The 14,628-nt window shown below is 35.6% G+C and overlaps 1 protein-coding gene across 6 annotated transcripts in view; it reads left to right on the top strand.

Annotated features, from left to right (window-relative positions):
• NEGR1 (neuronal growth regulator 1) overlaps positions 1-14,628 on the top strand; it is an 841,359-nt gene that overhangs the window by 359,047 nt on the left and 467,684 nt on the right. For all 6 annotated transcript variants that reach the window (XM_042952174.1, XM_042952180.1, XM_042952176.1 and 3 more), the window contains exon 2: positions 1,456-1,688. In XM_042952174.1, the coding sequence (XP_042808108.1) occupies positions 1,456-1,688 (233 nt within the window). The remainder of the gene's footprint in view (positions 1-1,455; positions 1,689-14,628) is intronic.

Below are 14,628 nucleotides of genomic sequence, written 5' to 3'. Positions count from 1 at the left end.
CAGTTGGCAGCAGCCTACCCTGTTGCATTCAGCTTGCAATTTTGTAGCAATCTCAAACACTGTGTTCAATCCCCCAAGGTGTTCTGTAGAAATGCTGTCAAACTATTTCGATGTATGTGTATTTTCATTCTGTGGCTGTGCTTTGTACTCATTTAAGAGAACTAGTGTTTAATTTGTATCAGAACGTTTTCAAGATGAAACATAGAATTCCAGGCCTCAGCAAATTCACTGATATATGACCACAGCTTCCTTCTGTTGTAAATCATGATGCCTAACTTCTATTAGATACAAAGCTGTATTTTTGAATCTAGTTATAGAATACAACTTTGAATAAATGGCATCAAAATTGGCCTGAAAATCCACTAATTGTCATCAGGCTTGCTATCATCATCTGGCTCTAGTCTACCTTTCCAATTTAATCTCTCACCCCTCCTACCCTATATCCCATGCGTATTTGTACTTCCTTGAAGTGTATAACTTTCTCTCACCTTCCTCTGGTGTTACCCACATATGACCTCTGTCTAAATGTCATGTCTCCTGTTCCTTACCCTTTATTCCAGGCATTTCCTGTTCCATAAAGCATTTCTCTATACCCCCAGTACCCCTTCTGAGTCAAGTAACTCTTTTGTAACTTGTGCCTGATTTAATAAAATATTCTTTCTGTATATAGCATTGATTGATTTGCTTGATTAGCTTCCTTACCAGACTAAAAGTTTTAGAGAGCAAGGGTAATATCATGTGTAAATCCATAAATGGTAGATGCTTTGTAAATGTTTCTTGGACAAATTAATGCTTCCTAAAAAGACTATGGTCAGTTTATTGAAAAGACAGCAAGAATTTGCTACTAAACATACCATATAAGCCTTGTCTCATTTAATCATAAGAGCAGTATTATCAGTAAAATGCAGTTTATAGTTTCAGAATACAAGCTTACCACTCTGCAAATGCATCATTTAAAAAATTGACATGATATGGTACTATTCTATGCTTTCTCTCTAGTATCTAGTGCATTATATTAGAATTGGATTTGGTTAAAACAGGCCAACTCATGGACCTTTTTTTCTACTTCTTATAATTTCAAAGAAAAAAAATGTTTCAATGTTGAAAATTATTACTTGAACTATTTTAACTTAATTTAAAATTACTCATCATCGAGAGAGAATGAAAAAAGATTTTGACTGGCTTCAAGTTAAAACATGTGCATGTCATCACACACACACACACACACACACATTTAAAACAAAAGAAAACCGTATGCAGGTATTGTTTCACGTTTACATTGGGAATGGAAGATGTACCAGTGTGTTCATATGTTCGTATCTTCTGCATTACTGTCTGATATTTGCATTTGATGCAGCACTATAATTCAGCATACGGACATGCACTCAGAGCAAAGATAACGTTGTCTTTCATTTTCATTTTGATTAATAGTGTTCTGTCTCTGGTAATTTGTAGGTGTTATTTGGAAGATGGAGCTTCAAAGGGTGCCTGGCTGAACCGGTCAAGTATTATTTTTGCGGGAGGTGATAAGTGGTCAGTGGATCCTCGAGTTTCAATTTCGACATTGAATAAAAGAGACTACAGCCTCCAGATACAGAATGTAGATGTGACAGACGATGGCCCGTACACGTGTTCTGTTCAGACTCAACATACACCAAGGACAATGCAGGTGCATCTAACTGTACAAGGTACGCATTTCTGTAACTGTTAAATTGTGAAGGACTGTACTTAAAACAGTGTTCAATATTTAGATATCAGAATGACTCAGAAGTAACTGACATTGTTGAAAGATATGTTGTCATTATCTTCAGGGATTTATGTTCCTAGATTCCATTAAGTGTAATGGCTATTATAGATGTACAAATCCCAACTTGCCAAGATCAAAAATTATCCATTAACACCACATTATGATTTTTTTGTGTCTGATTCACTCAGTATCTTCCTTTGAGTCACCTTGTCAATAAATCTTTGAGAACCCATGATTGATACATTAAACTTAATCTTTGATAACTCATGATGGATACATTAAAATATTAGAACTTTAAAAAAAAAAAAAAAAAAATATATATATATATATATATATATATATATATATATTAACTCTTTAAAGGTAATCCTCCAGACTGCTAACTCTCTGTCTTAATCCAAATTCTGCCTACATTAATTCAAGTCACAATGGAAAGAAACAGACTTCTAGAATTACTTTATTTAAATATAGAGTTATTGAAAAAACATGGTACACAATGCTTTATACTTTGATTTACTTTCAGAAGATCATAAATCATTCTAGCTAACTTGCAGTCTCCAAATACAAACTGAATCATCGAGCTATTTTATTTTTCCTGCATACTAAAATGTAAGAGCATATTTATCCCCAATATAAATACTTTTCAAGAAAAATGCAATTATAATGCTAGTAGAACAGAAAATGTATATTCTTGCTCTTTTACATTATTTCCTTGTGCTTTACAGATTAATCATGTGTTTGTTGCATAGAAATATTAGGCTGTGGATCTCAAAATGACATTGCAGCATTTCTAAGTAAAATTAATAACAAATTATATGATAATGTGGTGCCAGTGAGTGCATGTTTTATTCCTAATAGGAAAGCTGAGTGAGCAAGTTAGTTGTGTTATCTCTCGGTTTATCCTTCAAATATTCAACAGTAACTATTAATTTAGGTACATGGCTTATATCTGGAACTTTACTAACTTACATCTGGAACTTTATTTCCTCATATAAAGAGGTAAACCTGAATTCAAATACAACTTCAATTATTAGTAAGTATTTTAAATTTGTGATAAAGGTTAAACGTATTAGTTAATAATTAACTTTCAGGAGGCAAATATAAGGCAAACAAGTCTGTAAATTTCCTCAATGTTTTTTCTTATTACAGAACATTGCACACTGTGGCGATGTTCTTTATTTAAAATCATATGAGAATAGAATAAAGTTTACACCAAAGTCTATCTTTATTCAGAGATTATCTAGAGATGCTAGAGGGCAGGAGTTGGTCCAGCTTCAGAAACCAGCATAGGATTACAAGTCAAAAACACAATCCTACTGTTATCTAAGCCCAATCTTGTTCTCTTGTTTATTTCTGTGCCCTTTGACTTGAATTTCTACCTCAAGGACTGCAAAAGATTTTTATTACATGAGAAAAAAATATACTTGGGTAATAATATATTTGAGTCACTGGAGATATAGTCATTTTGGTTCTTAATAGGTTTAAGTGATGCATTTCTAGACACTAAATATATCCCTCTTTCTTTTTTTTCCATTCTCTCTTGTTCCATAGTAGGACTGTATTTTTAAGCCAGACTATGGCTATATGAGCTGTGCCCAGGCACATGTTTAATTTTCATAGGATTGCTTCATAACTTTATGCTACATATACTGTTTCACATCATACAGATTTTTTTAAACTGTTACATGCCTTACTATTGCATTCTTTTTTTGTTGGCCATTTGATGATGGTGAACTTTTAAATTCCATTTTAGGAAGTGCATTGTGGGAATGCCAATATTCAATGCTTTATTACAATATTTTGTTCTTCTAGAAAAATAAAATTCATGTTACAGTTTTGAGAGTATGTGTTTGGGTCAAATTAAAAGCTAATAATTTTACAGTATTTATGAACATAATTACTTATTAGAAGTTGATTGACATGTGGGCAGTTTTCCAATTACATTAATAAAGTTCAGGGAATACATTAATAGGCTTGTCAGTCAATTCAAGAACTAAATAAATGTCACAAAAAGTCAACCCCACTTAAGCTACATTTTCTCTTGATGAATGAGAATAAGCGGATGTGCCCCTCTCTTCAGTCTTTATATTTCTTAGGTTGTCTGCTACTCAGGTATATCTCAATAGTTTTGAAGTATATGCTCTTTGCCTAACAATTTGTCAAGTCTTTATTCACCAAGATAAAGAAACATAGCAAGTGAGAGAAGACTGTATTAATCACTGATGTCAAACACACACATTGGCTAGTAAAAACAAAGCTCATCTTTAATTGTTGCAACTGCGTGCTCCAGCGATATTTAAAAAAATCATTTTAGAAATGGGATAATAGAAAGGATATCTTGCCAACACAGACATTGTGCATGGGAAATTTGTCAGTGCTATTGATTTCTTAGAGCTATTAATACCAGTGAATGGAACAATGAGGGAGAAAAGGCACTAGAGTAGGAGTTGGAAAACCTGAATTCCAATCCTGAGTTTTCTCTCATGAAATGGGTAATTATCAAGCCTCTCTAAAGTCTAGTTTTCACATTTGAAAGAGGAGGACTCAAACCAGAAGATCTTAAGGTCCCTACCAGTGAGAAACAAAAAGATGACCAACACGAAAAAAAAATGAAAACAGAAGAACCTGAACCAGTCTACCAACCAACCAAACAAACAAAAAACAAACAAATAAATCACTGATGATTTGCAAGGAAAATATTATTTAGGTATGAAAAATATTCCGTACCACTTGTACCATGCTTGCATTGAACACAGTGAAAACTGAGTTGTGCATAGCCATACCTTTCAGTATATAGTCTGCAGGTCTGTTGTGTTTATCTCCATGTTTTGCTTTCATCAACTTAGCTGAACAATGCATATACTCATGAAATTTGAAGAATGTGGCGAATTGGAGTTTTACTTCAAGGGCATAGAAATAGGCTCAGTAAGAAGATAAAATTTTGATTGCCTATATGTAATATACCACTGATAAAGCTACCTAAATGTCCAGTGTTTCAAATCATGTGATAAAGAATTTACTAAGCATAATGTTTCTTTTTCATGAGTGTAAAAGTGTACAAGGCTGGAAGACTTGCTATGAAGCTTGAGTTCCTTAGTACAATCCTGTAGTGATAGGAATCATGAAATGTAAATGCTGCACACTTGAGTATATGATAGAGATGGCTTCTACTTCGAGTCCAAGTCTAAAGTCTAGGTTGTGTATAGCACAAAATAGACACTCATACCGACTGTATATTAAACACATATGCACACAATAATAAGCCCTGACCATACATTGATTATAGCCTATAAGACTGTGGGCAGAGGATCCTGCTAAGACATACCTGGACAGAAACTGAGATAATAAATGTATATTGTTTTAAGCCCCTTTAAGCGTGCGCGCGCGCACACACACACACACACACACACACACACACACATTACATATGTGTGAAATGTTTCTCCCTCCACCTGTGCCCTTTCAGGGAAATATACTCTAGATTTTCTCTAGGTACAATAGATTATTTGACTAGCACATAATTCTATGGCCAAAATACCTTCTTAAGGGTATTTAACTTTCCAGGGTATTCTGATTTCCTCAGCTTATCTGGCTTACCTGGAGTATTTGTGATAGATGGGGAGGCACACTTCCCTTTTCAGGGATGGGTTTGCTTTTCTAGCTGTTGGGTTTGTTTTTATAGCATTTAATGATCAGACTGTTCAGGGATCACCTCAGCTATAGAGAGCCACTTTCCCCAAAGTCAGACTTGTCCTAAAGCAACCAATATCTGAGGACTGATTGATGCAGGGGGTATAAAGGCCCTTCCCTTTCAGCCTAAAGTAGGATAACTCTGATCAGCCATTTTGGCTCCAGAACAGCTGAAGCTGTTGAACAGCTCTACAGCTGAAATTCTTGCTCTGTTCAATCCCATCTCATTCTTCTTCCTTCTCCAGAGATTTATCACAAAGGCATTTCCTAATAAATACCCTGAACTATAAACTCCATCTCATTTCAGTGTGTGCTTCCCAAAGATCCCAAACTATGACAGTATTAGCCCCTTGCCTCTGGCTTAGTCATTGTTTGGAGAAAGCCTTTGTAAAATGGAAAGACAACACATTCAAACACCATTTATTATTAAACATTCTGTTTTACATCGGAAAGGATTTAAAGAGGCTTATAAAGAAGTAGTTAGTACACCAAGGTAAATAGGAGAAATTGGAGGCAAAATGTAAGGTAAGCAGAGTAGGATGCAGTCATTGGTGAGGTTAGAACATAAAATTTATGTCATGGTTTCTAAGTAATTCTAGAACTTGGTAAAAATTTAGTTCTGATATTTGTAGCAGCCAGTACACAGAGAGAAACAGGATTAGTTATTCATTCCATGCTCATAAAGTTGACACTTACATTTCTTAGTGCCCTGATCCTGTTACTCAGAACGGAACAACGTTTCTACTGTGAATCAGCCCAGTGAACCACTGTGAGCTGTAAGGAACATCTCAACAGTAACTGTACAACACTCACAGTGCTCATTCAGAGAATCATTCCTTATAACACCTCTCAATATAACCTGAAGTACAGGGAAGTAAAGAAAAAAATTAAACATCTGAAAGTAAATTCAGTATGATGCCAGTTCAATAACAGGGAGATAGCTTTTTGATTATTACCTTAATCTGTAAGTAAATTTTAGGACCTAGCCTTTCTGAATCAAACCTCCGCAAATATTATTTCTCTCAGAAGGTCTTTGAATAGGAATTCAGGTACAGATATTTCAAAATTAGACTTGCCAATGAGTATCTGGAGAGCAATTATTCCATGTGGCCACAAGTATAGAGCTGTATTCTTTAAAGACCAGCACATCTTAATCTAATGTTAACATTCTTTTATGAATATTAAAGCCTTGACAAGGTACATAGTGGAAGAGAAAGACACCACACTTGTGCTCCACATTGAGCTGATGGGCAATAACACAGCATTACAGATCATAGACCTGCCTTCCTTGAAAGACCCAAAGGGAGAAAGAGCTATGATAGTAAAAACATGTTCAAAATACCACATACATTAGAAAATTCAGGTCGATGTTCTGCAACACTAAACATTTCAAAATTTTTCAATAAGCTACAAAATGAAACCAAAGAAAAATTATCAGCACTAGGAAAACTCTTACAGAGCCCACACATGTCAAAATAGTCATTTCTTGAATGCAGTGATGGCTCAGGAAGGCCCTCAGACTGGCCCCCACTCTGTTTTATTTAAGCTCTTTTTATATTTGTTGGGTATATTCAGATTATACATAGGAACCCAACTTTGGACATGCTGTCAAATACAAAGAAATGACAAAGACCTAAAATATATACCCTTAAAATTTTCAACATATAAACAAATAATAAACCACCTGCACTAAAAATGGTCCTTAACATAATGAGGCTTCATTATCCCATCTGAAGAGCCTTTAGCTGTAACTAAAGGAATGTAACTTCATAGTATACTTACAAGATAAAGTAGATATAAAATACAGTCTTTTTAAATTAAAAAAAAATGTTAAATATAATTGACATAAAACATTATATTATTTTCAGGTGTGCAATATATAGTGAGTCAAAATTTGTAAATATGGTGAAATGATCACCACAATAAGTCTAGTTAACATACATCACCACACATACTTACACATTTATTTATGGTGATGGGAACTTTTAAGATCTCTTCTGTCAGCAACTTACAAATATGCAATGCAATATTATTAACTGCAGTCATCATGCTGTACATTATACCCCCATGACTGAATATGTTTTATGGCTGGACATTTGTGGTTTTTAACTCCCTTCATCCATTTTGCCAATCCCCTCATCTTCTTGCTGGCAACCACCAATTATCATCTCTGTATCCATGAACTCATTTTTTTTCTTAATGTTTATTTATTTATTTTGAGATTTATTTTTAGATTTGGAATCTAAACAGAACAATTATGCTTCATTTCTGAAACTTTGGAAAAATAAGTCCTTCCAGTGTCATTTGTGATCTAGAATTCTGTAAAATCGTTCCCTCGAGTGTACCTTCACAGACAAATTCTGGTCCAGTCATCTGGACTTATGTGGAATAGGGTTTTTTAGGCAGTGAATGTTACATAATAATTTTAAAAATTAATGCATTTTTTTCTGGTGGATATTTTTAGTTTTCTTTTCAGAAATTCCAGTCTGGCTGGAATCACTGTGGTTACATGGTCATGTGTATCAGGCTAACTTCTAGGAAACCATCACCTTACTTTTATCTGTGAATGTATTGGCATTTATTAGGTTATTGATTTAACTACCAGCGCCCATTAAAAATAAGGTTAATTGTTAATTGAACTCATTTTTAGTGAAATCCTCATTTGAGAGGTAGGGGAAGAGCAGAGAGAGAGAGAGAGAGAGAGAGAGAGAGAGAATCCCAAGCAGGGTCTATGCTGTCAGTCCAGAGCCTTCACATGGGGTTGTATCTCATGAACTGTAAGATCATGACCTGAGCTGAGATCAGGAGTCTGACACTTAACTGACTGGGCCACTCAGGCACCCAAGTTTGGGCACTTCTTTCAGAATAGACATTTATCTTCTTTCCTGAATATTCTTTTGTTTTTTCTTTTTCTCTTATAATCTTTAGAAAATCTTTTTTTCTCTTATACTCTCTTTTAAAGTCTTTTGGCCATCATTTTTCTGCATGTGAGGTAAAAGAAGTAGCAGAAAGAGAAGGTAAATTTCAATGAATAATAGTTTTTTTGAAATGGGTTTTCTCAAGTTTAGTAATCATATTTTCCTAGCCAAAAATTAGTGCATGAAGTTTTGTGTATCGTCAATAAAAGATCTTGTATTAGAACAGTAGTAGATCAAAATGGTGCAGAAATCCATAGTGTACTGCTCACAGAGGGAATGAGTAAGTTGATGGCATTTTCTAATAAAGTTTCAAGATGCTATCATTTGCGAATGAGAGAGAGGTAAGAATGACAGAAAAATAATATTGGTAGCTGTTGCACACTGTTTGCTTCCAGCTGAGTCATCCCTTCTTCTACACAAGGAACTTTCATAGAAACCACTGAGCTTCATAGCTGGTGCAAGGGGACCAATATTGGAATTTAAATAAGCATCTTTGCTGAGTAGGGAATTGTGACAGCAAGGAAAGTACTTCTTTAGTACTTCTGGTTTACTCACGAGTCGGATATTTTTTTGAGGTGTGGCAGGCTAGGGGCAATGAAGTCCAAAGATTGTACAGTTTGGGGTCTGTGTTGTTGAAAAGTAATTCTGCCACAGTTTGTCTTTCTTTCTACGTTTTGAATCGTATTGGCAAGTGTTAAATAAAAGGATATCGAAGAATTGAATGTACAAGAGGAAGGACAATATTTATCAGTCATTTTGAGACTGAGTAAAGCAGTACTTGTTTTTTTTTTTCTTTTACTTTTTTTGGTAATGCACATTTCAAAATGCAATTTGACCATATATTTTTTTTTCTTTCTAAGTTTTTGTTTAAACTCAAGTTAGTTAACATAAAGTGTAGTATTGCCTTCAGGAGTAGAATTTAGTGATTCATCACTTGCATATAACAAACACCCTCAGTGCTCATCCGAACAAGTGCCCTCCCTAATGCCCATCACCCATTTAGCCTATCCGCCCCCCCACCACGTCCCCTCCAGCAGCCCTCAGTTTGTTCTCTATAGTTAAGAGTCCAAGAGTCTCTTATGGTTTGCCTCCCTCTCTGTTACAAACAAACAAACAAACAAACAAAAACAAAACAAAACAAACAGGGCACCAGTTAAGCATCCAACTTTGGCTCAGGTCATGATCTCGTGGTTCGTGAGTTTGAGCCCCGCATCAGGCTGTCTGCTGTCAGCGCAGAGCCCACTTCAGTTCCTCTGCCCCACCCCTCTCTCTGCCTCTCCTGATGCTCACGCTCTCTCTTTCAAAAATAAATAAACATTTAAAAAAAACAGACAATATTTTAAAGTAATTAATCCTTTAAGCAAGATCTGATGTCCTTTAAAAGTCCCTTCAACAATTAATGGATATTTACTCTAGTTCTTGAAACACAGTTTGGTAAATATCTCAAAGCCCAGGCTGATGAAATTTTTATTTTCTTGGTTGTAATTCTGAGTTGTGTATTGTCTGTTACATTTCATAATAGTTATATCTGTTGCTTATCTTGGAGTATCTTTATTTTTTCCTAAAAAAGAAATAAAATAACTATGTAAGTAACACATGTCAAATCCCAATGCAATGTACACTATCAGTATTAAAATCTCTCTATAAATAAAAGATTACCAAGATTTCGCCGGTCCACTTATTTTCAGGAACCCTGAAAATACATAAGACTCTGGTGAAACAATTTGTCTTCTTGGAAGTCATTGCAAAACGATTTGATCTATGAAATAATTTTACTGTTTACTTCCCTAAATTATGTGGGTAGTTAAGAAATTACTACCAAGACAATTAGGATTTTGCTGTTTTCATTAAATTCTAAATGACATACTCCTTTATAACCTTTATATGTGTAAAATTTAGCAGAGGAGAAAATTTGAATCTGCTAATGATATTGTTTATCTTATGATTTGTAGCAGAACAGTAAGAATTAATTATGTGTAGTGCCAAGAAGGAAATGGGAGCAATTAAGGCTGGTGGCAAAGTTGAATCATACAGTGACTGTGTCCTTGTATCCCTCTGCCCCACACCACTTCACTTCCCATCCCTTTAGCATCTTTTGGTTAGTGATCCAGTGGGAGCAGGAGGGACTTAGGAAAGGTAGGACCTGAAAGCTGTCACAGCTTTCTTACCCATGCTAGTAGTTTTGCATCCAGACCAGTGGTTCTTAAACATTTTGCAGTCATGAACCCATTTGAAAATCTGATGAAACCTGTACACTTGGTCTCTAGAAAATTGTACATGCCATGAACATTTTACAAACTACTTTACATGAGCAAGATGCTCATGAACCCCTTGGTCTATGTGTGGACTCCCGGTAAGAACCTCAGTGAACTCTTCGTGGGTGAGGACTGAGTCTTAATCCTTTTTTGACTCCCAGCCATCCAGGAAAGTATCACCAGTATTGCCTGACAAATCTTAGGGACCCAATAGAGATTTATTGGTTGTACATACGTACATACTTCCTTCTCCCTGGCTTCAAGCCAGTCACTTTGCTTAAGCTGTGACTTAATGTACTGATGCTATCTTTAGGGCATAACATCAGGAATGCTGACATAACAGGAAAAATTTTAAATTAAAAGGATTAGTTAGGCATTCATGACTTAGGTTGCTTATTTCCATTCCAGGTCATAGCATCTTTATCCTCTGCTAATCCCCATGTTTTTACAAGTGCAGAATAGTGATTGCATTTTGTAAAAAAATGATTTGTGAAAAAATCATTTGTGAAAAAATAATAAATGGGATACCAGCATTTTATGAATGTATATATACACACATATCTATCTATCTATATCTATCTAGATATAGATAGATAGATAGATAGATAGATAGATATAGCAATGTTATTTTGAGAAAAAAATACTTTATATGGGACAAAGTTAGCTATAAATATTATAGCCAAGGATTCCTAATGCCACACAAATTAAGGAGTTAACATTTTTAAAACATTTAAAAAGAGTAACACAATTAGAATTTTCTCTCAGGTACTTCACTCATTATTTTAGGTTTTGATTTGAGTAAGTCGGTGGATGGACACGTTTTAAAATGACATATTGAAGACTTGAGGAGGGACGGCTTCCCTTATTCATCAGTGCAGAATTAGGCAGGACATGCATATTGTCTTCCCTCTGCTTATGACCCTTCCATTTCAAGGTAGCCCATTTTAAAAGGACATCTATGATTAATTCACTTTAATTCAAAAAATACTTGTGTGGTCCCTTTACTTTAACTCAGTACCAACTCTGTGCAAATAACTTTGCTAAAAGTTGCACATGTGCTCTTCCTTAGGCCAAAGCAGAATGGTCCTCAGAGATGACCATGTCCTAATTTCTGGAACCTGTGAATATGTTAGATTACATGGCAAAGGAGAATTAAGATTGCAAATCATCTAACCTTAAAATGGGGATATCATCTTGGATTATCCAGGTGGGTCCCACGAAGCCACAAGGCCCCTTAATAGTGGAAGAGGAAGGTAGAAGAGAATCAGAGGGATTGACGTCTGTGGAAGTAGGTCAGAGTGTGTGATATATGAGAAGTACTAGACCTGCCCTTACTTGACTTTAAAGATAGAGGATCATGAACCAAAGAATATGGGTAGCCTCTAGAAGCTGAAAAAGGTAAGCAAATGGGTTCTCCAGAGACTCCAGAAGGGAATGCAGGCCTGGCGATACCTTGATTTTTACTGAGAAAGACTTCTGTTGGATATCTAACACACAGAACTGTAATTTGTTTTAAGATAAATTTGTTTTCAGCTACTTTGTAGCAATTTATGTTAGCAATTAGAAAACTAGTACACACACACTCAAAAATAAAGATATCTTCTTATACACCTAGAACAAGGTGTCTCAACCTTGGCATCATTGACATTTGGACCATACAATTACTCCGTGTGTGTGTGTGTGTGTGTGTGTGTGTGTGTGTGTGTTGGGATAGACATAATTGGCTGCATATTGTAATATGTTTAGGAGCAGCCCTGGCTGCTAGAGAATGTTTGTGTCCCCTCAAAATACATATGTTGAAACTTAGTACCCAGTGTGATGGTATTTGGAGGTGGGACCTTTGGGAGGAGCTTAGGTCATAGGGGTGGAACCCTCATGAATGGGATTAGTGCTCCCACAGAGACCACTCACCCTTTCTACCATGTGCGGATGTAAATATGAAAGTTTGGCTATCTAGGAAGTGGGTCCTCATCAAAGGATCTGCTGATGATACAATCTTAGACTTCTCAGCCCCCCAGAACTGTGAGAAATGAGTGACTGTTGTTAATAAACCACTCAGTTATGATATTTTGTGATAGAGGCCTGAATGGACTTAAAACACTGGCCTCAATGCAATAGACACCAGTAGCATTTCCTGACTGTTATATCCTGCAATATCTCAGGACATTGCCAAATGACTGCTGGGGTGAAAATCACCTCAGAATGAGATACTATTAAATTAGTAGAAAGGATAGAGACATGCCTTAATTATCCAATGCATGGCAGGTTGTGATAAGCTCCATGAAAGTATGAATTTTGTCCATCTTACTTCCATACCCTCAGTGAATGGGACAGGGGCTGTCAAGTAATTGGGTCTAAAATAAGTACTGAATACACAATAGAATGAATGAGTGAAGTTCCTTGGAAGTACAAGCTAGCCAGTTACCAGAAAAAAATTTATCTGGATTTTTTTTTTCTCATTCAATAATGGTTTGGGTTATTTCTCTCTTTGAAACTAGTTGGGACCAGTATTCTCCTAAGTAGGTTAGTGTGGCATAGGGATTAGACACTTTTCAGGTGACATCCAGTTCTGATATTTATAAAGTATATGAACTTGGTTAAGTATCTCCATTTTTTTAAGGCCCATTTTCATTCTCTGAAAAGTAAAAAAAAAATAGTAACTCTTGGTATTGCTGTGAAATTTTTCTTTAAAAATACAGTTAGACATATGAAAAAATTCTCAAAGTATCTGATTCAGAGTAGATATTTAATAGGTTTTACCTTATTCCTTTTCCAGTGACCTGATAATGCATAGGTACATCCATTCCTCTTTCCTTTTTTGAGTTAAGACATAATTGGGATTGCTGTCATTAATCCCAGTGACTTTCATTAGATAGGTAATAGAGGGGCACCTGGGTAGCTCAGTTGGTTAAGCATCTGACTCTTGATTTCAGCTAAGGTCATGATCTCATAGTTCATGGGATCCAGCCCCTGTACTAATAATTCAGAGCCTGCTTCGGTTTCTCTCTCTCTTTCTCTCTCTCTCTCTCTGCTCCTCCCCAACTCTCTCTCTTTCTCTCAAAATACATAAATAAACATTAAAAAATAAAAAATAAAGTAAATGTAAGAACATAGATAATAGTTGTAAAATATTAATAAAATTAATTTTTTCCAGTGGAAATCTTTCATGGAAAAAGATATGATCAATGTATACCGATGTTAAAGTTTTGAGGTACAGTAATTAGGATTCTACATTTTTTTGAAAGCTGACTACTACCTAAAGTTAAGGAAAAGATATGGTGGCAGTCATTTCTGCCTTATTGATTTCAGAGCCATTCTCTGCACTCTTTTGCTACGCTTTGTATAATGGAGTGGGCTGACCACTGTAGGTGTGTTCTCAGGCTGTCCCTTTTTCTGGTTCCTGGCAGGATTCACCCAGAGGAGAAGGGATCAGAAAGGGAGTCAGGGAGAAGTCAGGCTAGTCCCCCTCTCCCATTGCCTCAGGCAGCATCTCCTGCAAGCCTTTCCCCTCCTGGACTCCAGCTTCCACTGGATAGCCTGTCTTCCAGTTGGCACAGCTCATGCAAGGCAGTCCCATGTTGTGGATCTCGCTCCTGATGAGCGGTTCCGATCTCTGGGCTCTAATAATGATACTTGCATGTAGGAATTATTAGTGGCTTCTCACTGTTACAAATCTGAGCTTCTTCACTTTCACATGCTTTGGTTTCTTAGCTCTTTATCAACCGTATAAACAAGAGGTATTAAAACTCTTTTTTTTTTTTTTTTTTTGAAATGCTTAAATTGGTTTCTTTTTTCCTGGCTGGATCTTGACTGATAAAATTTTCCCACATAAAATGTCAAGCATTTCCTACTCTCAAGAGGTATGTTTTAAGTTCTACCGTCTATATAGGTAACCATTTTATATAATGATGATTACCTCTTTATATTCTGGAAAAAATATATCTCATTCCTGAGTATAAAAAACAAATTTAAAAACAAATTTTGAAATTAATTACACATACATTGGGATCTTAGATTT

The sequence above is a fragment of the Panthera leo genome, chromosome C1, assembly GCF_018350215.1.
Source record: "Panthera leo isolate Ple1 chromosome C1, P.leo_Ple1_pat1.1, whole genome shotgun sequence".
NCBI classification, from domain to species: Eukaryota; Metazoa; Chordata; class Mammalia; order Carnivora; family Felidae; genus Panthera; species Panthera leo.
This window is presented reverse-complemented; position numbering and strand designations above follow the sequence as displayed.